We start from the raw sequence: 23720 nt of genomic DNA, 5'->3' as shown, positions 1-23720 counted from the left end.
ACAAACCACCACAAAGCCTGAAGTATGAAGAAGAACCGTACTAATATATTTCCGTGGAGAGCACAGTAGTTAATTTTATATTTTTCTTTCTATCGACATATGTATATTACAGTAATTGCGTTATAGGAAATGTCTTTATCTCTCGAAAAACATCTACATACTTCACAAAGACCATTCATAATACTAATCAAGGTTTCTTAAGTACTGGTTCAACTTGTTGTAATGTTGATTAAGCAAAGTGTAATAATTATTATTTACCCAAAATATTGCAATTCCCTTCCAGAGGTGAGCATGCATAGGTATAAGTAGGCACATACACAGAATACATTTTTGGATTTGAGATCTTATATGCAACCGCTACGTAGACAGTTCCAGTGCCTAGGTACGAGCTTAGAGAGCGGCGGATTCTGGCGATAGGTCGTTTTGGAAGATGCTGTTCGGGGATCTACGAAAAGAAAGCAATGCTAAAAACTAAATTATTCTTAAAATATACAGTTCATTTTTAATACACACGAAACTTCTTATCCCGGCATTCATATGAAAACAAGCATCAACAAACTGAGTTTAGAAACCTACACAGGTTTTTTTACTTTCCGTACAAATCGATAAACATCTGATACAGGTATCTTACGACAAGTCGAAAATCTTAGATCGAATTTGTGAAAATCGTAGACCAAAATTTGTGGTTTAATAACCCCCAAAGAGAGGCGTCGAAAATGTTGCGTTATACATATATGTTATTAACGAAGTTGTATTACACTCCCGGACACATAATTCGAGCCACCACGCATTTTCAGTATTAAGTGCCCTAAGCTTAAACAATGTTTGATTGATCAAAAACTATTATGCAGTTTTGAAAATAGTATACTAAACGTCATTTCCATAAGTCCTTATCGGGAATTTGGGTTTGCAAAACCGGGAATACTTTTTCTTCGATGATAACACTATTTTTGTATTCTAGCCCTTTACGACAAAAATGCGAGGTGGCTCGAATTGTGTGTCCGGGAGTATATTTATATGTATTACGGATTTTGACATAAAATATGTGAAAAGGCAAATCTACAACTGATACTGTATCAGCAAAAATTTCAATAAGTACTAGATTCAAACTTAATTAATTAATCAGTTCCACACGCAAAATAGGCGCCTTGACGTCGAGTTGCGGACACCAGCCGGTTACACCAAGTGCCAAGTAACTACTAGATACTCTGATACTAGTCTACTCACAATAGAAATTTGCTGTGATATGACCCAAGCATTTGACATTGTGTCTCATACTAGACCATTAAACAGTTGTGAACTACGGCTTTAGCATGGTTGAACAGTTACGTCAAAGATCGAGAGCAATGTTTGTAAATAATAAACTTTTATTCCTGAAAATTCAGGTCATAATTATTGAAAACTGTACGGGTGTCTCTCAAGAAGGCGTCATAGGCCCACACATGTTCCTGTTATACGTGGTCATCCTGATGTAACCTAGCTTACATGTGTATTCTACGTGGACAACCATTCCATACTAGTTCCTAACGTAGATAGAGAACTTCACAGTCCAGTTGCTGGGCATGTTACAATTAAACAATTAGTGTCAATGTAACCATAACTGAGGTAATTCAGATGTGCATTATTAGGTGTCCGATTTCAATATTAAGATTGCCTGCAATAGTGAAATAATGTTCTTGGATATTATTTTCTATAACAGATGCTTCTAGAAGATATGCGTTGACCACGCTCTGTTAAAATTGACTGTTTCCCATAAGTTCTTTGGCCTTTGTTTAAAACCGTAAGTAAGCAACCGTAACTCGTTGTGCTGAGGGTACGTCATGAATATGTCAGTTACAGTTAGTATCAGTAATTACTTATTGTGTATTGTAAGTATTCTCTTTTGGGGGCCATCATGTGACATTGGTAGTCCTATTTCTCAAATATGCTGCATTCGATCGATTTGCAACACGTCACCCGTCACACTTTTAAGGCAAAATGGTATCATGGTTGCTTTGAAGTGTGTGAGACGCGGATATGTGCGCCCAATTCATTGCACAATATTTAAAAATCATCATTTAGCCAAACGACGCCCACTGCTGGGCATAGGCCTCCCCCAACGATCTCCACGACGATCGGTCCTGCGCTGCCTGCATCCATCGGCTTCCCGCCACCTTTACCAGATCGTCGGTCCACCTGGTGGGGGGCTAACCCACTGAGCGTCGTCCAGTGCGCGGTCACCATTGAAAAACATTTCCGCCCCAACGACCATCGGTCTTCCTAGCTATGTGCCCCGCCCACTGCCACTAATTGTAATAAAATATTTAAAAATATGCCATTAAAAATAAAATATACTCTCTTTCTATAAAACGAGCTCATAGTCCTTGGGGGACGTAGGGGACATAATTATTACAGAACACAGGAGAGAAAATTTGACATTGACGTATACCCGCGAATAAACTTACCTCTACAGCGTTTTCTTTGATGTGGTCCAATGTTAACATTTTTCTTAACCCATCAAAATAAGTATTTTCATCGAGAGCTTTTTCTGGTAAGAACATTTTGTAAAATGATATTGTGGTACCAGTATTCCCTTCCACCATATTGCAGTTCGGATTTATTTTGACATCTTGAGGAGGTGGCGCCCCTATGTTTATTAGGGCTTTGTCGTAAGATAAAATCATGAATGGAGACACATATATAGGTAGGTCTAGGTTACAACCTCCTGGTATTGGATCTACAAGAATGTAAGTCGATTAGATTATTTATTGCGACTGTCCAAACAACGGGTAAATATTTTGAGAACTTAATATCTATGTTACCTACAGACTGTTGAGAAACCATATATGCCTAGTATCTTCTCTACGTATAACCCAAAGGTTTTCAGATATGAGGCCACAATATATTGTGTTGACATGCATGTTGCATTACACATGTTGAGAAATGTAAAGTTATCTTAATTTGCTCTAATTATTTGTAACTTGATATCTTTGTAAACTCCATAATAATCACATACTATATTGACTTTGGGGAACCAGCAGTTAGCACTAACCCCAGGGACACGAGTAGCGAAGCTCCTAGCGAATTCGCTTGACGCTACAAGCGTCAGCGTCGAGCGTTAATTACAAATATATCGACGCTGGAAAGACAAAAAGCTAACGTGCATTTGGACAATTTTACAGGAGAGCGATAAAGATTATAACATAACTCCGATTTTATTTCTTATACGGAAAAATTGACTATTAGAAAGTTTTAGGTATTAATGAGGACTATAAAATGCTTTTCACATATATTGCTAAAATTTGTCAATATTCGAAATAAACGGCACGTTAGACAATTGGATTTTGTCATCAGTCCGGAAAAGCAGTTAGGTAACACATATTTTTACATAAAGACGTTACGGCTAAGGAAGTAACGTACATTTTATGTTTTAGTTAGACCCTGAAAAATACTTTACTAGTGGGGTAAGTCAGAGGAGCGTGCGTTTTTCGCGGGCGGCCAGAACAATTGTTGCACAAAACAGTCGCTTCACGCACATATTAGAAAGATATAGTAGGCTCCACGCACCCCAACAGAAGTGGTCGCTCTGCGCGTCAGCATTTAAAACAAATTACTTTGTTTTTATTTGCTTTTCGCTTACTTAATTTTGAATATAGAAGAATTTATAACGGTCTTATATCTTTATATACGTTATGAAATTCACGGCATCGTATTCTTTCTCTATTTAAATAGTGAGGTACACCTTGTCGCAAATTTATATTTTGCGAAAAAATAGTACTACTTTTTAAAATAATAATATTTAGAAAATTTTGACAGCCACATTTTCACGTGTATTAATTACGCGTGATTGTAATGAACTGAACTATTCCTCCCACCACCGAAGAGCGAATTACTAACGTGGGTGTATTTTGACGCTTCAAAGTTGACGCCCTCAGCGAATAACGCTTTAAACGTGGCGATATTTCCGTGGCCGAGACATAAGGGTGTTTGCTCAAAAGGTCCCAAATTCGATTCTCAGTAAGACCACTGCCGAAAATAAAAATAAAAGTTTACTTAAAATGGACCCGGGTTAGGTGTTCTGTGGCCGCTTATAACTGGATATCCTAGCCACACTAGTTAATTTCGTAACAGGCACTCATAATACCAGGGAATTTCGTAGTTTGATCCAGGAGTAGGTACAAATATAATTTTTATTGATAATTAAAATAGTTAAAAACCACAATAGAGCTGAGAAAATAAGGATGTTACATACCTATTTTCCTGTACCCATGAACAGTTACATACAGTTTTAAATCTTTCGTATTCATATTATTAATATAATATGTATCCAATGCTGGTTTGACAGGACAGTACAGTCCTAAATTTGTGCCATATATATGTGACCCAAGAGTGTTTATTCCACCAGTGTTATTGTACAAAGTTACATTATAAATGTGGCTATGTACTTGGAATATAATGAAAACTACTTTCTTATCAAAGTCGTCTTGTAAATTTACTTGGAGAGTCGAATTGCTTTTGATGGTTACAAAACCACCAAATAATTCTCTGTTGTCTTGCGTTATTGTTTTGTTTAGAGGTATTGTTATATTTGCATCTGAAAAACAAAGATAATTTTAGACAACTCAAATATAAATAAACCAGTATCAGAAGAGCCTCCTTGTGAAAGAGTTTGTCCAGGGAAGTACTGCCACCTTACTATTTCTGCTGCCAAGCAGTAATGTGAGCATTATTGCGTTCCGGTATTGAAGGGTAAGTGTGCTGGCGAAATTACATGCACATGAGACTTGTCAACTTATGTACATGATAAAATTTTGGTCAATCTATGAAAAATACAAGTGTGTCAAGACTCTGAACTATGTATATTTGAAAAAAACTGGAGCTTAGAAATATAATAGTCTATTTAACAGTTACCTAATTTAGGTAGCCTTTATTGGTGATTAACAGAAACATACTTACGTACTAACCTATCCATTATAAAACCATACAACAGCACTCAATATTTTTCAGATCTGTTGTGTTCACTCAGTAACTTCAGCTTGTCCTAAGACATAGGCCTCTTCCAGAGATTTCCATTTCACCCTATCTCTTGCTATTCCTCCAGCTGTGTTCACATATGTTATGTGTAGTTCATTTTAAAAGTGAATTATCTCCTTGTAAATAAATTGTGTCACTTATTCACTTTTATAATGAATATTTAACAGTTTTAGTTCCATGAATAAATAGGTTTTAAGTGCAATTACTGGAGTCACTTAATTTTTATAATGAATGATATAATGAAATGTACCTACTTAATACCATTAAGCAAAAAATATGTATTTTAGAAATATGAAGTTACACCACTTTACAATGAACAATACATGTTTAAAATCATTTTCCTATCTAAAGTATGGTTCCCCTTTCTTCCTTTTCCCCCCTCTCTTCAATACAATTTCAGAATATCTTTTGTGTTATCTCGACAGCCGGCATAAGAATGTCTTCTGTCTTAACAGACATTGCATCTTATTGCAGTCCCAATATTATATACTTACACTGAAATGTGTTTATAAAAATTATTTGTAATAAAGAATGTATTTTGCTACAAGTGCCCCGCGTTATTTGTTTGAAGGTTAATGGTTGCCAGTTCAACAGATTAATTAAATATGTAAAACAATAAAGATATGCAAAACATTCTTTTGCCTTCCTTACGAACAATCACCGGCACACTTTATTTATAATATTATAATAATATTGTTCTTAAGGGTTACTTACTTTCGCATTTTACAACTGATATTACAAAGAAAACAAACACGAAAACATATTTATTGCACTGAGATCGAATAAACATTTCCATAGTCGTGACTCGTTCCTTAACAGTAAAGGAAAATAATTTTCTTTTTGGCGAATTTCCAACAAAACAAACAAACTTTCTATTCAAATCAGCTGATCATTTGACAGTTCAAAAATCGATACTTATGTACACTTGTTTTTCGCTGTAAAATTATCGAGAAAAAGCAAGATAACTTTGAAATAACACTAGTTCACTCTATTAACAAAAACAACGCCAGGCTCACTGAACTTCTTGTGATAAATAAAATAGAATAATTTATTGCAAACATTTCCTCTGCGTTTGACACATTGCATGAATGCTTAAATGAATGAATGGTTTTGTACTAGAGAACGATTAAACGTATGACTGCAACTCACAACAAGAATGAGTAGTGAGTAACAGAAATAGCAGTAGCCACTAAGTGCGAGTAAGACTGCGACAAAAAATTTGTGTATTTTACGTCGAACTAAAACGTAACTTGCTACGCATAAATATTGTTCAGTAAATAAATACCTGTCTACTGTAACGTGGATGTAAGACGACAAAAATGCATATTTTTTCACCGTCATCGTCATTACTTTTTTAACTTTATCTTTGGTTTAGTTTTATAATGTGATTAATTCGTGCATTATTGCCTAAAGTATTTACTTTAGGCAATAATAATTACTTAATTAAGTTCTGAATATTAACTAAAAACTTAGTGAAAACAAATTAAGGATTTTGTTGCAAATCTTCCAATCCAAAGTACAGTCAACGGCACATCGCTTTTGTTCGAATATCACCTCTACAATGGTAGAAGATCCATCAATGTGTAGCTTGATATGCTGCCGATCTCATCTGCACAATCAAATCGTTTGATGTAAAAAGTGAAACTGGTAACGATGCGAGTTACGTTTTAAGACATTCTTGCGATCGATTCTCTCACTGGCCGCTAGAGTTCACTTATGTCAAAATTTGTGAAATATGGCGGCTCGATCAATGAAGTTGTAGTGTTGTGCGAAGTGAATTGTAAAATAATGAAATGATCGAATTTGTGGTGTTATTGTGAGTGAAAGCATCCATTAATGGGCCATGGGAAGAGGCCAGGAGTTGCTGGACGCGGCCAGAGAGGGCGATAGGCGTACAGTGGAGAAAATAATTGGCCATATTACGAAAAGGAGTGGTCCGTTTACGAGGTAGGTGTTATTCATGTTTTTTGGTATATTTTGGTGATTTTTGGCCACCTAAAGACCTTACGACCTTCATAACATTTTCTGGAGTCTTATAACCATGATGCTACCCTTGTACGACGAATTTTAAAGGGTATTAAATATATCCGTAACATTCGGTATCTTGTTACCTTACCTAGCTTTTTTACGAGTGTTTACTCGCTTATCAGCATATCTGGACTTTATTTAGACTGACCGAATATCATTGTGTATTCTTCAGGCTTTCAATAAATGGTATTGTTGTACGTCTTCCATGAAAACTAAATTGTTTAATTGAGTACAAGGCCAAGGAAGTCTTATGAAGTCTTCGACGTTGCCGAAATCTTCGAATTAAACCTCATTATATTAATTAAAAATAAAATCAGAGTTTACTTTTGTAATATACATATGTACATTACTTATCTAATATTATTGGTAATAGGTAGTAATTTTCCAAATATTCTATATTTTATTGACAATACCCACATGCAAGTGCCTTATATAATAACATTAAATGCGAGAACACACCCACTTCTTAGAATTAATGGAATGCCTAGGTACTCATGGTTACTTGTTATATTACTCTTTGTATGTTGACAATATATTGTCTTTTGTAGATCTACATTGATTGTAATATGCTTTAAAATGAATTGTAATTGTTTATTTCATTTTATACATCTGTGGACATATTACATCTTTTTTTTTTTATCATATTACTGCTGGACAGTCCTCGTACCGTAAACAGATCTATTGTACAGCTTTAATGTGGATTTGAATAAAGAGTGTTATGGTTCTCTTCCTCAGTTATTACTCAGAGAAAAAAAATGTTGAAATTAGTGCACAATATGGTACTGAAATTTATTTGTCAAAATGTTTGTTTGTATGGAATGAATTTAATTATACATATAAGTCAAGTCTACTAATATACTTCCTTTTTTGCGTGTCTACTCTTACGTTTATATTTGTGAGGGCCTGTACTCAGGGACTGACACAGCATGATACTTCCTGCAGTCTGCTCTTGTAAAGCTAGGACACGATAGCCCAGTTGCATAATCTGTCTCTCCAGCTTTGCATTGGCATTGCTATTAATTATTGGTCTGTCAAATTTTTTGTGGTGTTGCCATTGAAATCACTATTTTGACTAAACATCCTTAAAAAAATTGTGCTGAAATGACTGAGTATAGAGCCAAAAAGACAGCATATTAATTTCACTGGGCTGTTTTTACATCTTATGTAGTTAGCGGGTAGTAGTATGAGTTATTGAGACTTTTTATAGGAAACAAACAACAGCCACGTAAAAAAAGTATGGGTCAAAGCATTGTTATCTTTTATATTGCTTCTGTGACCGAATGATTACCATGCAGGACTGCCACGCAGAGGTCCCAGGTTCGATTTCCGGGACAGGAGAAATATTTGTATGGCCTATGTTTATTTTTCTCTTGAATTTGGGTGTAATTTGTGGTTGTTTGTGTGTGTGTGTGTGTGTGTGTGTGTGTGTGTGTGTGTGTGTGTGTGTCCATGACACCCGCGACACACGGTTTCCCTAGTACGGAGCTATGAGTGTGTGAACTATTGCATTATTATTATTATCTGCAAAAAATTGTGCTGAAATGACCGACAAACACAGAATATTAATGCCACTGGGCTGTTTTACATCTTATGTGATTAGTGGGTAGTAGTATGTGTTATTGAGACTTTATAGGAAACCAACTATATATAAATAGCCCCATAAAAAAATTTGGAACAAAATATTATTATTTTAAGTCAATCTGGCGTCCAGAAAGCTTGGTGTGCTCAACAGAGCTAAGCAGTATTTCACTTCGGAGCAGAGACGGCTACTTTATAAGTCATAAGACCGGCTCCTCATGGAATACTGCTGCCATCTTTGGGCGGGAGCTCCTGGATGCTAGCTTGGGCCCTTTGATCCGGTTCAAAGACGTGCCATGAGAATTGTTGACGATCCAGTGCTTATAGACGATATTGAACCACTGTCTTGGAGGAGAAACTTTGCTTCCCTATGCCTGTTCTATCGCTTGTACAGTGGCCAATGTTCTGAAAAACTGTTTGACGTCATTCCAACAGCAACATTTTATCATCACACCGCTCGCCACCGGCAGAGAGTCCATCCTCACACTCTGAAACCGAGTCGATCTCGTACTTTACGGTTTCAGAGGAGGTTTCTCCCACGTACAATTAGGTTGTGGAATGAACTCCCTGTCGGGGTTTTCCCGCAGGAATACAGCATGGAGTCCTTCAAAAGGGGTTTGAGAAGGGTCCTAACGCGCTCGTGAATACCCTGGTGTTGCAGGTGTTCATAGGCGACGGTAACCGCTTTCCATCAGGCGGGCCATATGCTTGTTTGCTGCCTACATAAAAAAAATAAAATAAAATATAATCTTTTGTATTTTTCTCTTGTGTGATACTTTATACTGAAATTTCCATTTATCTAATCAATTTAGTTTTGTTCTTTTGTAAGGCATTAGGTGCTTAAAACGAACTGTGAGAAATGAAATTGGTGATTTAACACATCAATATGAACAATTTTCACCATGATGTCGCTGACCTCATGAAGAAATACATCCATGATCAAAACATATTAGTCAAAGTTGTGTATTTATGCTGTTCCTATACCTTTTAGGGTAAAAGCAATAAAAAATAGTGCCTTTGTGGTTTAGTATGACAGTGTGGAAAACCATTTAAAAATACTAAAAATCAAACACTCATCATTTGTTGCATGGTTGGGTAAATTGCTATTAAGTATTTAAATGATATAAATTTGCAACTTTATAGATAAATATGGTATGAGAGAACATTTATAATTACCATGTCCCATAACTCTTTATTCAATGAAATATTACCTCAGTCAGTTCATTCAGTCATACAAAAATAAATAAGAAAATTTTAAGGAAATACGTTAGTTTTAAGCTTGTTGTTAAGTTGAGCTTTGCTATAATGGACGAAAATTGAAAAATTACATATTTTAATTAAAAATTTATATTTAAATAATAAAAAATTAATAAACGGTAATTTATAATATATTAAAAAATTATAAATTACCGAGGAAATGTGATTCCGCTTGTTTTGTAATTAGATGTTTTGCTGTTTTTGCCACACCACCGAATGGAACTGCCCCCCATAGTTAGAGATGTCTTTATTACAATAAATACAGAATATTTTTGGAATATACGGAGCCATATACACAGGTCATTTGTTGGCGCTGTACTATTTCAGCTTTCTAATTTGTGATTTCAGTGCAAAGGAGAGTTGATATTCAAAAGTGATAAAAGGCCCATTTGCCTGATGAGTTGCCAGGGTTGGATGATCCTTATTTCGTCTCTATTTTTGGTTATATTCTGGACTTAGTGTATAATACATATAAATACATGACGTTTTATTCACACAGGTATTTAAAATAAATTGAAAAAATCATTTCAAATCTATCCCCTGTAAAATTGCTAGAAGTACAATTGCGTCGGTGTAGCAGCAAATCAGCGAACTACTTCAGGCGGATATTAGCGATCATTGAAACTGTAAACTCATGGTAGATGTATAGTTTGTAAATCCGAACGGTGGCAATAGGTGCATTAAACAATCATGGGAAAATAATCACAATTCCATTATTCTTTACCTTTCAATGACAAGATGTTACAACACGTTGTATACGTTTGGGTAGTGTATTTTTTTTTTAACAATGGCTTAAGTAGTCTTATCTTGCTTTCCAGGTAGAGAAATTACTTACTTTTTATACTTCACTGTTCCGGTTATTTGTTTTTTTATAATGTCTGTGGCTATTGGAATTCCACGACGTATTGATGTTGCTATGTGGTCTCTATCTTTAGCGAAATGATATTGTGATACTAACATGTAGGCACTAGGTTGTTTTAGGCTCTATAAATAATCTAGAGATATATCAGAGATAGAAGGTTTCTTCTATTCTCATTATCGTCATCTATTTTTGCAAACAAACGTGAGTTTACTGACAACCAGCTTTCAGGAAAATTGGCTGTAATGAAACTTACGTTATCCGTATTTCATAGCCAATAAAAGGCTTTCATAAAATATGCGAGAAGAAAGTCGAAGCGACGCTCCTTTTAATGCTAGTATATACAATAGAACATGTATTTTTTATGATACTAAGTGGCGGGACGAATAAGTCATGCGCCTGGTGGTAAGCGACACGCCTGCCCACAGCAGGTGCAGTGCGACTCAGACATCATAATCAGACATTAAATCGCGAAGATCTCAGGGCCACTGCCATCACCCTGAGACATAGTTTACAAGTCCCTGCCAAGACTAATTTCACCAGTTGGCCCTTCAAAACCGTAACGCAGTAATGATCACATTACTGCTTGGCGGCAGAAGTAAGGTGGCAGTACTTCCGTGGACCAACTCTTTCACAAGGAGCTCTACTGCTACTAAATAAAATATGTTATTGAGGAATAAATGCTATGTGCAGTTTAACTCACATAGCCTGTTATAGAGATACAGTTTGTCTATTGGCATTAACCCCAAGAAATTGAAATAATACAATTTGGAAGAGGATATGATTTTAAAACGCACCAGCGTTTATCTATTTAAGGAAGTATAACACTAACCATTATAATGTGAAGTGTTTGGCCGCGAGCCAGAAGCCAATCGATGTAAGAACGTTGAACTTTTGTCTGTCTGCCCGTACCTGTTCACCTACATGTTGATGCATATTAGCGTGTTTGTATGCACTTTGCGTTTGACCACGGGTGTCGGGCGGGCTCCAAGCCTGACATATAATAATACTATACTATAATACTTTTATAGTAAGACGGATGTGGACGTGGGCTGGGGTTCCATTTCTGTATTGTGGATATTCCCAGGTTAAGCACTAAGCATTTCGCTTCCACATTTATCTGGCAAGCGGCTAGGGAGTGGAATTCCCTGCCTGCGGACCTATTCCCCGAACGCTATAACTTGGACCTTTTCAAGGCGAGAGTGAATAGGCATTATTTAGGTGTGCATGTTACATCGTCGACCTCATCGTCAGTTTCCATAAGGTGAGATGGAGGTCCTTGTATTTATGCTACAGTATCTGTGTGCTACAATTCAAACCGACGGCGTATCGTAATGTGACTTGTGACTGCTAGGGTCTACAAATCTTGCGTTTGCTTAATTCTAATTTCAATTTATTTGATCTTGTTCATAAACAAATTTGCGCTTTGGTAACTTTCGAAATGTTGGCACCGAAAGTTTTTTTCTTTGAAAAATGTCATTTTCATGAGTTTTCTTCCTTGAAAAATGTAATTTCCTCTCATTTTGCTTAACGATAAAACTGAAACATAAGATATAAAAAAACCGCTTGTAGGGTGTTGTATCCGCAAATGTTAATAACTCAATTTCGCTAATGCGTTGTTTATGATAGTGACGGCAGTATAGGTAGAATATGCCAGACATTTTGTTCACTCTTAGAATTTGGAGCTAAATTACAAGAAAATATGCAAATGGAAACAGCAATAAAACCGCCCAAGTGCATATTGCGATAAAACGTAGCTGATGATTTAAAGATTTAGAATTTACTTGGCATTTTTAAACATTAATTTTAGAGAATATTTACAAGATTTTTGAAGATTCGTGAAGTAGTTTTTTATCAGTACAGTGATAGATAATCTTTCGTGTTTATCAGCCTGTATTGTTTTGACCCTTTTAAAGGAACTCGTGGGCAGTTAACAATGAATTGTGTGATTTTTGTAAAATCCTCATGTTAATAAGTCTTTAATCGTAAATAAGAGTTTGTGCTTGAATCTAATATTAGCAAGTTGATCAGTAGGTTATAGTGATTTTTCGATGTGATTATTTTTGGCGCCTTTTCTTGACCATTTGTTTTGCTTTTTGCTTTGATAGTTACGTGGTGGGGTTTTATAATAAAAATTAATAAACTGTAAGTACGTTTGCTTTGGCCTTGCTCACTCGTTGTTAGCATCCACCCTTTAACCCATTGATACAGTGCGCTACAATTACTTAGATGGCCGACAATCAAGAGTTCGGAGCCAAAAATTGTATACTAAATTGAGTTTGAGTATAATTTTTACTTTTGCTCCTCGCTTAACTCACTTAAGTCGTACATCATTTACCTTGTACTCGTATCTTGAAAGGGAGACATTATTCGACAAAAAATCTCTTTGCATCTAATTGTAGCTTTCTGTTCTTGCAGAGACAAAGAAAAAACACTAAGACTGTCTCAAAAATTCAATGCTCGTTTGTAGAAACGCCATTTTTTGTAAAATCCCCTTTATCTTGTTGAAACATCTATGTAATCCGAACAAAAAATTTGAAAATACTCGGCAGAAATATTGCGAATGCGTGCCAACAAATGAATATTCATTAGCCTTAGTTGATGCGGAAATGGACGGCATCGTTGGTGAAACATCGGCTTTTTAAAACACACTTTGTTGTCTTTATTTTAAACAGGAATATTATATTTGACTTACAAGAGTATGTGAGAGTATAATGGAAAAACCTACAGAACCAAACTTGTAGCGGTGTATGAAAGAAAAACATTTTTTAAGTGAAGAAAAGGAATGTGAAAATAGTACAGTTGCAGGGAATAAATATTATCTAAGTTTCTTCTATTGGCATTCACTATAATGCTTGCCATCGTGGCGAGAGCTTCAGATGTACAGTAGGGCTAGCATGACAAGACGCGACTTGCGCGAGAGCGATATAAAGCACGAGATCTCTATGTGAGTATACCAGTATCTCGCGCTTTATGTCGCTCTCGCGCTAGCCGCGCCCTATCGTGCTAGCCCCACAGGAAATGAATGAGATGTCACGTGGAGAGGCTCCTTACATGCATACCAATCTGTGGCACTATCTGAACTTGAACCACTAACACAGTGCTGGAAGAGAAGCATGATCTACACTACTACCTAGAAAGATCTTTATTTCCAAAACGATAGATTCTTATGTATTGATTAGTGTGATCGTGCTTAATGCACAGTACAATAATGGTCACATGGTTCACCCATTTTCCATATTCTCTCTTGTATTATTTAACGAAAACAGAACCACTGTTTTTTCACATCGACATCACAATTCCAAACAAAGTCATAAAACGTTTGGCACGTATTTTGTATCAATTGTAAATATTCCGTACATGTATCTGGTGTCAAAGTTTCAGTTTCGACGGGGCATACCAATCAAACGATTGTTAACATTTAACAATCGGACGGAAACATTGTAACTGTAACGTTTGTGTAATACGACGTTATAAACCCAGTATTTATTTAAACAATCGATTTCAATACCCGAGGTTTGCAAATTAACGTAGCCGGTTGACACGTAATGGGGTCATATGAAATGCTCTTGATAAGGGTTCTGTTGTTAATGATATAGTATACTTTATTTATAGTAATAACATTGCAGATCCTTCTATTACAATTACCATTTTCATGTTAGTAGTGAATTTTTACTGTAGGTTTTATATCATCAAGTAATATTTTCGTGGTGGCTAACTTGGTTACCAGTGCACAGAAAAAAAAGGATTTCTACTAATAAGAAAGAGCAATTCTCAAAATATTTTCTAATTCTAAAAAAATATTTATTAAAAGTAATAAAATATTGTCATTACAAAAAACTGCTTATCTTTTTACTTTATTCTGACTTTTAGACAAATACGTTCACTTTAAGATTTTATTTAATTTCTAATCAATTAATTGGACATTACTTACATCAAGAAATTTTTACCTCTTACATCAAATTTAAATAATCTTAAATGAATTCAAAATTTCTTGGGTGTATTTTAAGAAAATATATTCTTAAACAAAAAAAAGTAGTTTGCTATTCAGATTAATATTTTAAATTCTAGAGTATATTCTTAAAGCAACATTTTGTTGCGTTTTCAGTCAATGTTGTCGTGACATGTCGCCGAAGGCGCACGCGGTAACGATTACTTTTACTTGTGCTTGTAATCATAAAAATCATAAACAGTCATTTATCCAAAGAAATAATACGTAGGGTCGTATTCTAGAACTCTTTTCAATGCTCAATTCAGGATTGCACTGGCAACACAAGTACTGGAAATACGACCCTAATGGTAGGCACTTGAGTATGATTTCGAGTGCTTTATCGAACTCAAATCCTGACTTGAGCATTGAGTAGAGTTCTAGAATACGACTCGTAGTATCTCTAGTTTGTTAGTGTGTTATTTGTAGTCATAATTTAAGAAATTTAGTTTCAGCATGAAATCAGACCACACTTGTAACAAGCACAACTTTAACATGCAATTAGTTCTATCACGCCACTGCTAGATGGCATTAGTTGTAATCTGAAACGCGCTATCTATATATATATAGCATTTATAGGGCACTGAATGGTACTCAAGTATTTGAAAAGATTCCGTCCTATTTATGCTACTTTAAGGGTCGTATTCTAGAACTCTACTCATTGCAGTGAGCACTGAAAATCATACTCAAGTCCTTGCCATTAGGGTCGTATTTCCAGTGCTTGAAATCATACTCAAGTCTGCTCAAATCCTGACTTGAGCATTGAGTAGAGTTCTGGAATACGACCCTAAGGCTTGGCACTGAACTGTGTGCTTTCACGCTAGTGAGATATACTGTTGGGTCCATAACCCTGTAAATTTACGCTTTTTGATATTAGAAAACATAAACCTTCAGTCAAATAATGAAGTGCCTCTCAATTTTTCTTTATTTTTTTTTTTCAAATCAAAATTGGATATTACTAATAACAAATAAATATTTTGTTGAATCTGGAGTGGCTTTGTGACTTGACGTAAATTAATTTGCTCTTGGATTAAATATTTCTGTCTTATAACTAAAATACACCGTTGAGACGTTTTTTTACTATTATCAAGTAATTATTCTCTAGCGTCTATACGGAGAGGATCGTTTTGTTGGATTTAATAAATTTGTCTTCATAAAAATAATTTTGTCTTTTTCTAAGTAATCTGTTTTGCCGTGTGCAGTTATTAGGTTCTGTTCAATCTGTTAATCAGATTTGTCGGTCTGGTATTTGAGAAGTTTCCAACGATTATTTTCTCATTTGTCAGGTTACCTGGATTTGAAGGCAGGGTCCATATAATGTAATAAAAATTGTTGTTTCATACACTATCCATAATTTTATTTAGAAGTAATTACTTTCTTTCGTCAATGTTAGTAATTCGAATAGTAATAGAAAAACGACGATTCAAATCATTCCGAAACCATTTCCAGTTCCACCTAATATTTTTGATTGGGGAACTTGGTAATCATCTTCAGTAATATGTAGGGTGTTCACCTTATTACGCATGATCGCGAAATCATCAATGTGGTTTTATCAATCAGCTCCGACGTCGCTCGGAAATGGATAACCTTAGACGTAATTATTTGCTAATACTTAAAATTATCAATATTAATTAAATTTTTATTGAATTGATATTCAATTATTTTTTGTGAAATTACTCCACTAGTTTGTTATAATAAAATTATTAATACAAAAATCGACCACTCGAATCGAACACTCAGAAAAAACACTCAGAAAAATTTTTTTCTGAGTGTTCGATTTGTTCGAAATAATTATTATCAATATTTTTCAAATTCTTACCTTAAATTACGATCACCAAGGGAATGTTGTGTTTCAATTTTTTTGCTTGTTTATATTTTCAGTACGTGTTTTTTTCTGGCTATGAGATATTCATTGAACAATTTGCACTTACAAATACATTAGTCTCATCGACTTTGTAGAGATCTTGCTATAGGTTGGCAGGTATAGAGGTCATCAATCAGTCTGCGCAGAGGTATACAATACAGCCGAGACTGGAAAGTTCGCATACCTGTCTGGAACCAGTTTTATCTTGGGCGAAAGACAGGTTTCCATTTCCTTTGGGAGTAAATAAATGTAAACAATATCAGCTCTAGTTAGTAAATAATTTGTTTTGGGGACGTTACTTGTCTTTTATTTTTGATAATAGACTGAACGTTGTGAGATGCGCTAAACCGATGATGATGAGTCTTGATTAGCGTCTTGATTCTCATGTTTTGAATGAAGCCTAAAATTGGACTGTATAAATAATTTCATGGTCGTCAACAAAACCAGTAAAAGTTAACGTTACTGTGCGTCTAAATGACACTGTATTACTTACACAGTTGGATAAACGCGTTCTAATTAGACCACCGGCCGAAACCCCGAAAAACAGTTACACCGCAAAAAATACCGCAATAAAAAGTTCTAAGTGAAGCGACCTGTTCGCTGGTCCTATGATTCATCCATCCATTCTGTTAGTCACTTACAACCGGTGGACCGCTCAGTTCGTTTTCTTGTAAATATTTTTAAAGCAATATTTGACCAGAGATCGAGTGACATGAACGGCACCTAACAGCCGCTTAAATCGGTTTTTAACGGCTATGCCTGAAGTGAACAGTGATAGTGATAAATAATAATGTTGTGTGATACGACTAAGTGAAAATGAAGTTTAAGATACCAGGTTTCGATAACAATATGTTTAAAAAGCTTAAAAGAAGATTCAGGTTGGGTACTACTTTTACTTGTGTCTTTTTTAATCATAGATACATTGCGTATTAAACTGCCTCCGTGGCCGAACGGTTACCATACCGGACTGCCACGCAGAGGTCCCCGGGTTCGATTCCCGGGCCGGGAGAAATATTTGTATGGCCTGCATTTATTTCTCTCGTGAGTTTGGGTGTAATTTGTGGTTGTCTATGTGTGTGTCCATGGCACCCGCGACACAGGGTTTCCCTAGTGCGGGGCTATGTTGAGTGTGTGCGTTATTATAAAAAAAAAAAAAAAATTGTTATGACAGAATATTTACAGGACATTCAACTTTATTTTATTCCATAACGAATGTTAAGTTCACTGCTCGATGTAGTAAGCTAGTTAGCTCATTATTTTTTCCAAACCACAGTACTGCGGGATCGACTTCCTTTCATTGAAAACTATTAACCATGATTCATTTTATCAAGCCCTTTGTTTAAATTCTCATTATTTGTTATGCACATGACTTTACTAACATTGATGTTTATAGAGTATACCCGGCCGTTTGCATGTGTAATTGGTTTATATGATTATGGCGTTATTCGTGTTTCATTATGCTGTATCTATTGGCATTTTGATTAATAGGTTCATTGGTGTTTGGGAAAGTGAAATCTGTTTTCGTAATATTGATTTTCTTCATAATATTTTCCGTTTATTATTGTATTTCGTAGCAATAGTAAAATAAGAATAACACACACAATCGAAGGAAAATAAATTCTTACCTCACGCTTCCACTACAAATGGAAGAGAAATTATTTTATAACAACAAATCGATATCAATAGAGCTTCTTGTGAAAGAGTTCGTCCAGGGAAGTACTGCCACTTTCTGCCGCTGTGAGTATTACTGCGTTTTGGTTATGGAGGGTATAAGGGTGCTGGTGAAATTACAGGCACGTCCTCAAAAGGTCTTGAGTGGCACTGCAACTGTTATGGACAGGCGTGTCGCTTCCCACTTGGAGTACGATTTGTTCGTCCTTTCACTTCGTATCTAAAAAAATATCGAAAAACATAATAGAGTAAAAGTTCCAGTCATAATTGTGTTCCGAAATAAATATCAATTAATAATTATTACGCAGATTGTTTTGATTTGAGTATTAATTACTTAAAAAGTAGCTCAATATCGTGCTTAATGGGTGCTTATTATGTGACCAAAGCGGTGCAGTAATATTTATCGTCGAATCGATTTTTAATTGCTATCCAGAGTGACTAACTCTCCATAATTGCATTTCCAAGAGTTTCGAATTCTTTTACTTATACATATGTGTTCCTGCTACTCCCGAGTCCAGTCATTCACAGTATTCTATCAAACATTATTGTTACATTTAGTTAAATGTAATAATATTATTGGCGTTAACGACGAAGACCCCAGACATAAAAAAAAACTAGAATAGCAATATATAATATAGCAATATGCTTTCCATAATAAAAACACATTTTATTTTATTAATAAAACATTCATAAAAACCTATATCTGTAGTACCGCATTACATGGATGCATGACGTGGACAATCAAAAAGAAAGACAGGGAGAGTTTGGTGTCATTTGAAATATGGTGCTGGAGGCGAATGGAAAAAACAAATTAGATTGAAAAGATATCAAATAAAGAAATTTGAAGTAGTGTTGGGGAAGAAATAAATCTTTTAAATGCATCAGACAACAGAAGGGGGAAATTTTGGGCATTTGTTACGTAATGACGAATTTGTGAGAGTTATATGATAGAAGTTAAAATAAAGAGACGAAGACCAAGAATGGCGCACAGTCAACAAACGAAGAAGAACAAAATAAGCAGATTTATATGTAGAGGTCAAGGAGCTGGTTATGAACCGTGAGAAGTGAAGGCGACTACACCGACAAGAGTCTGGCCCTTAAATAGAATGATTAATAAACTTATACATATTAATAAGTAATGTTTATGTTACAGTATTTGTGCATGCGGTATTTCCCGTAGCATATAGATTTAAATTTCACATACGATTTTTTGTATTTGTCATCATAAAATCCCGCATCCGACACTGGCCATTAGGCCAACAAGGAAAAATGGTTTGAATAATGTCAACCTACGCTCTTCTTGGTCCTATTCACCCACTTCTGCTCTGATGGATGTTGATAAGATATACATATAAAATATAAAGCATTTTTTTAAATTTTATTTATTTATTAATTTGGTTAGTAGACATTGTATACATTTTTAATGTTACATGCACCCAGTAAGAGCATAACAAATGATAATCTTATGAGCTGGAATTACAATTTATAATACAATTTGGTTATAAGTAAGTAGTGTTTCTGGCTAAACAAACGTATTTTTTAAATTATCTATGTTTTATGTCAGTGTGATCGCTGGTTGCTCTCTGAAGTAAAACGTGCGAACTAATGTTTGTCATTGCGGAATTATTAAAAATTCTCTAAGTAAAATTGTGTTTATATTAAAGATTCTCTAAGTTGTGTTGACCAGACCTACTACAGTCCACTAATCGAAGAATAAAACAAACAATTACATAAATTAAGAATATAATAATATAGTATAATATAATAATATTAATAATAATAAGTATTCATATTACTTACGAGAGTTATCTTCAAAATATTCATTAATTACTCAGTAATAGCATTTTTGATTTAGTAAAAATTTGAGTCCGTTACAAAACGTAGGTTTTTTCTTCTGTATTTTAGCATGTCAGGTAATTTGTCGTAGATTTATATTGCTCCATATGTGGGTTATTTCGATATATTTCGATACGGGGTGTTAGGAATATTGACTAAATAAGAAATATGGGAAGGTCGTCTCGGTCTCTATTGTTGCGACAAGTCTAAGGGTCATATTCCAGAACTCTACTTAATGCTCAAGTCAGGATTTGAGCAGACTTGAGTATGATTTGAAGCACTGGAAATACGACCCTAATGGCACGGACTTGAGTATGATTTTCAGTGCTCACTGCAGTACTCATATCCTGACTTGAGTATTGAGTAGAGTTCTGGAATACGACCCTAAAACTGTATTGTCTTCCGTCTTTAAACATTTGTGCTATCTCTTTTTCTCTATTTGTGTATATTACGTCTAAAGCTGGGTATTCTCACTAGTGGTGGTCTGATAATAGGACGCTTATTTACCTACTATTTATTAGGTTGCTCGTTAACTTGGAACGCGCTTTTGTATTGAAATAATCTCAGTACATTACTAAAAAAAACCGACCTCAAAAGTCATTCATCCCCTACTTTGCCACCCTTAAAGGTGGAGGTGGAATATTCAAATTGAAATGAGATCATTCCTAAGGTACCCCCTTTCCAACAAAAAAGAATCTTCCAAATCGGTTCACAAATGCGTTGTTACGTAACATACATACAAAAAAAAGAAAATATACAGTTGTATTGAGGATCTCCTCCTTTTTTTGAAGTCGGTTAAAAATACGGCGACATAAATTTTGACGAAATTTTTTGGTATAAAATTGAAGGAAAATAAATGTTTAAAATGTTATTTGTAATTTTATGTAACATTTGAATTGTAAGTTGATCATTATAGAATGTAAAAAATGTTAAAACTTAATTTTTTTTACCCAAGCTATCGTTTGTGTCTAAATTTGATACACACTTAACTGTTCATAGTACAGTTGCCATATTCCTGGTCATCATTAGACTTAAGAGTTAAAGCGAGCCAAAATGTTATGTATTTGGAAACTGAATATCGTAAACATGTCACACCATTTCGGGATCCCGGAATTATAAAGAAATTATGTATTTTAAGAAGCCGCTTGCATATTTCGATAGCAATTCATGGGAAAAAGTGAAGTGTAAGTATAAAAGTATACGTATATCTGATCACTAATTATCACAAACAGCCTTCAATAAAATGAACCCAAGTCAAGTCTCTCTAATTTCAGATTGCTACAAAATGGGTTCTGTGACTCTGATAGTGTTAACACGTGTTAGTGTGTTGGGTGTTATATTTTCTTATCTTTATTTGTGTATATTCGCCGTAGGTAAATGTTTAGTTGGATTTTATGAAAGACTACCTTCAATTTTCCATGCTATTTGTGATCACTACAAACTAAACCATGTGCGAAATATGACGTGAAAGTTTGTAACAATCGTGTTCTACTGCACTTCAACTATATTAATCGAGAATACTATCTTATCTTTGATAATAAAATTTACGTTTTTTCAATTAGTCTGTATTTAGGTCTCAGCCGCGGTGACACTGTTCGTTAAGTCTATGTTTGTCTTTTAAAGTTTAAAACTGTGAAATAATAAATCCAGTATTTTTCCCTATGCGTCATTTTGTGCTCTGTGTCCCGTTTAGTTATGCCTTACTGGTCAAAAGAGAAGGTTATGCGGTGATCATAGTGTGAAAGGAGAAAAAATGAGTGAATTGAAGAAAAAAATATGCTGCGGTGAAGAGTTTGCATATATGTCTGACTTAGTCAAATTCAGTTTTAAAAGGAATTGGATTAGAACTAAGAAACTTGGAGAGAAAATATTCAATGCCGATAGGTGAGTCACATGCGAAAACAAATGTTTTAGTCATTGTAGTATCTATTACTGCGTTATCAATTGTCAAACGTGATAGGAGATCACTTTGAGCTTGTTTGTGTGACAGTGTCATGTGAATAATTGGCTCCTTTGAAAGTGCTAATGGTCTCTACAAAGCGCCTCCGTTTACCCTCTTGGGTTTACAATTTGAAAAACAGGTATTTTTACATATTATTTTTAGCATTATATTGATTACCATTTTCCTTAAGTGCATCGACATACAATTTATAACATACTGTAATATCCTCATCTCTGTTAAAATGCCCCTTTCGGTCGACATGGTAACTATTGAGAACAATAGGGAATGTGTCTTACAAACATATTTTATCTGTGTACTACTATTTCTATTGAATTAAATGTAGCATTCTTTCTCGTTAACTTTCTTATGTTTTATTAGTATTTAAAACTGTTTCTATAATTAGTTTTTTTCGATTTGTTTTATATAATAGTTTTTTTCGACGTGTAATGGAAGCTGCTGTGAAAGTTTATTTTCCTTCCTTTGTGTAATCCTTGTTTTACTATTAATTCCTATTTCTACCCGTTCATTTATCATACAAATGTAATCACTTTGCACTATAATTCAATATTTAAGGATTCTCAATTTCAAATTTCAAACCACAAAATTAAAGTTAGATTACAATCTGCTTGAAGGTTTTTCTCGGAACAACGCGCCTTTTTTTGGTATGCTCGATATGAACCGCCATCCGGTTTGCTAAACTCACTGACCATTACTTACAAATTGACTCCTGCGAACGATCACGTACTAAAATACACCCAAGAGCTACTTTTCGCCATCGAAATTTCGAACTTTCTCAACTGCGTTAAGGTATAATTTCCCATGGGAAATTTTAACGATTTGTGTAAGTATACAGATATATTTATATCAGCAGGTGGATATCTGTGTAAACAAATTTAACCATGGGTATTCGTCATCGACCTTGAACATCAATTGTAGATTTTGATAAGCAATACAAACTGTAACCCATGAAACTTGTATCGTTCGCGTGTAGTTAAATTTCATTACTAATGTTTAATTACAACTTACAATATGTCTTTATGAAGACTGCGGATAGCATTTGTTAATCGCTTTGTTATTTTTGTTTCGAGTTTGCTACTAGATTCTAGAATATCTATTTATCGAGTTTTAGGTTTTCGCTGTTGTTATATATTGGAAATGAAACTATTTTTTTCAGATCTAAATCAACTAACCAACGTTTCGGGCCCAAAAAAACCGCGATTTAAATCGTAAAAATAGGTTTATTTCCAGTCTCTTGTATTATGTAAGTCATATTTATAGCTATTTATTTGCAATTGCAAACAGGAATCTTAAAAAAATATCTTTGATTAATACGCTATACTGATTGTCTTCAGGGTTTGTTGGTTCAGATGGGGCGTGTGTTTCAGAGTTGTGTGCTAAAGAGTTCGTCCAGTGCCACATTACCTATTTCTGTTGCCAAGCAGTAATGTGATCATTACTGCGTTCCGGTTTTGAAGAGTAAGGGTGCTGGTGAAATTACAGCCAAATGGGACTTGTCAACTTATGTCTCAAGGTCACGGGCGCAGTGGCAGATTCGCCTTCAGATCGTTGTGGTTTAAAGATCTGAGTGGCACTGCAACTGTCATGGACAGGCGTGTCGCTTACCATCAGGCTCACGACTTGTTCATCCCGTCATATGTTATAATAAAAAATAATAGGAGGCGGA

The 23720-nt window shown here is 34.9% G+C and overlaps 2 protein-coding genes across 8 annotated transcripts in view; one reads left to right on the top strand and one right to left on the bottom strand.

Annotated features, from left to right (window-relative positions):
• Nucleotides 1–6022, bottom strand: part of LOC113228886 (transmembrane 7 superfamily member 3-like) — a 33936-nt gene extending 27914 nt beyond the window's left edge. For all 5 annotated transcript variants that reach the window (XM_026462314.1, XM_026462316.1, XM_026462315.1 and 2 more), the window contains exons 1-4: nucleotides 5728–6022; nucleotides 4232–4573; nucleotides 2445–2716; nucleotides 259–445 (exon numbers count right to left, since the gene is read on the bottom strand). In XM_026462314.1, coding sequence (XP_026318099.1) covers nucleotides 259–445; nucleotides 2445–2716; nucleotides 4232–4573; nucleotides 5728–5809 — 883 coding nt within the window. In that variant the 5' untranslated portion in view covers nucleotides 5810–6022. The remainder of the gene's footprint in view (nucleotides 1–258; nucleotides 446–2444; nucleotides 2717–4231; nucleotides 4574–5727) is intronic.
• Nucleotides 6023–6720: 698 nt separating this feature from the next.
• The window catches only part of LOC113228884 (ankyrin repeat and SAM domain-containing protein 1A-like), a 170886-nt gene continuing 153886 nt past the window's right edge, over nucleotides 6721–23720 (top strand). Inside the window, exon 1 of one of the 3 annotated variants that reach the window (XM_026462308.1) lies at nucleotides 6721–6960. In XM_026462308.1, coding sequence (XP_026318093.1) covers nucleotides 6857–6960 — 104 coding nt within the window. In that variant the 5' untranslated portion in view covers nucleotides 6721–6856. The remainder of the gene's footprint in view (nucleotides 6961–23720) is intronic. The other 2 variants (XM_026462309.1, XM_026462310.1) reach the window with 2 other exon arrangements.

This window comes from Hyposmocoma kahamanoa, unplaced genomic scaffold (assembly GCF_003589595.1).
Source record: "Hyposmocoma kahamanoa isolate Upper Pololo Valley unplaced genomic scaffold, ASM358959v1 262, whole genome shotgun sequence".
Classification (NCBI taxonomy): Eukaryota; Metazoa; Arthropoda; class Insecta; order Lepidoptera; family Cosmopterigidae; genus Hyposmocoma; species Hyposmocoma kahamanoa.
Note: the sequence above shows the minus strand (reverse complement) of the source record. Positions and strands in the feature narration are given on the sequence as shown.